Source organism: Myotis brandtii, unplaced genomic scaffold (genome assembly GCF_000412655.1).
Source record: "Myotis brandtii unplaced genomic scaffold, ASM41265v1 scaffold174, whole genome shotgun sequence".
In the NCBI taxonomy this organism is placed as follows: Eukaryota; Metazoa; Chordata; class Mammalia; order Chiroptera; family Vespertilionidae; genus Myotis; species Myotis brandtii.
In genome coordinates, this window is record NW_005356437.1 from 815,352 (window position 1) to 815,596 (window position 245).

The 245-nt window shown below is 66.9% G+C and overlaps 1 protein-coding gene across 1 annotated transcript in view; it reads left to right on the top strand.

Annotated features, from left to right (window-relative positions):
- Nucleotides 1–6: 6 nt before the first annotated feature.
- Nucleotides 7–245, top strand: part of SPRYD7 (SPRY domain containing 7) — a 24,173-nt gene continuing 23,934 nt past the window's right edge. The window contains exon 1 of the mRNA XM_005863195.2: nucleotides 7–188. Coding sequence (XP_005863257.1) covers nucleotides 83–188 — 106 coding nt within the window. The 5' untranslated portion in view covers nucleotides 7–82. The remainder of the gene's footprint in view (nucleotides 189–245) is intronic.

Below are 245 nucleotides of genomic sequence, written 5' to 3' on the forward strand. Positions count from 1 at the left end.
CGGGAGGTAGGAGGAGGGGTGAGGGAGGGGTCGCCACGGTCTAAGAGCGACAGGCAGCCGAGGAGTTAGAGGTCCCTGCGTGATGGCCGCCTCGGTGTTCTGCTGCCTGCGGTGTTGCAGAGACGGCGGAACGGGGCACATTCCTCTGAAGGAGATGCCGGCCGTGCAGTTGGACACGCAGCACATGGGTAAGGACCCTCCCTTCGCCAGACCCAACGGCCCACTCGGGGTCGGGCGCCGCTGAC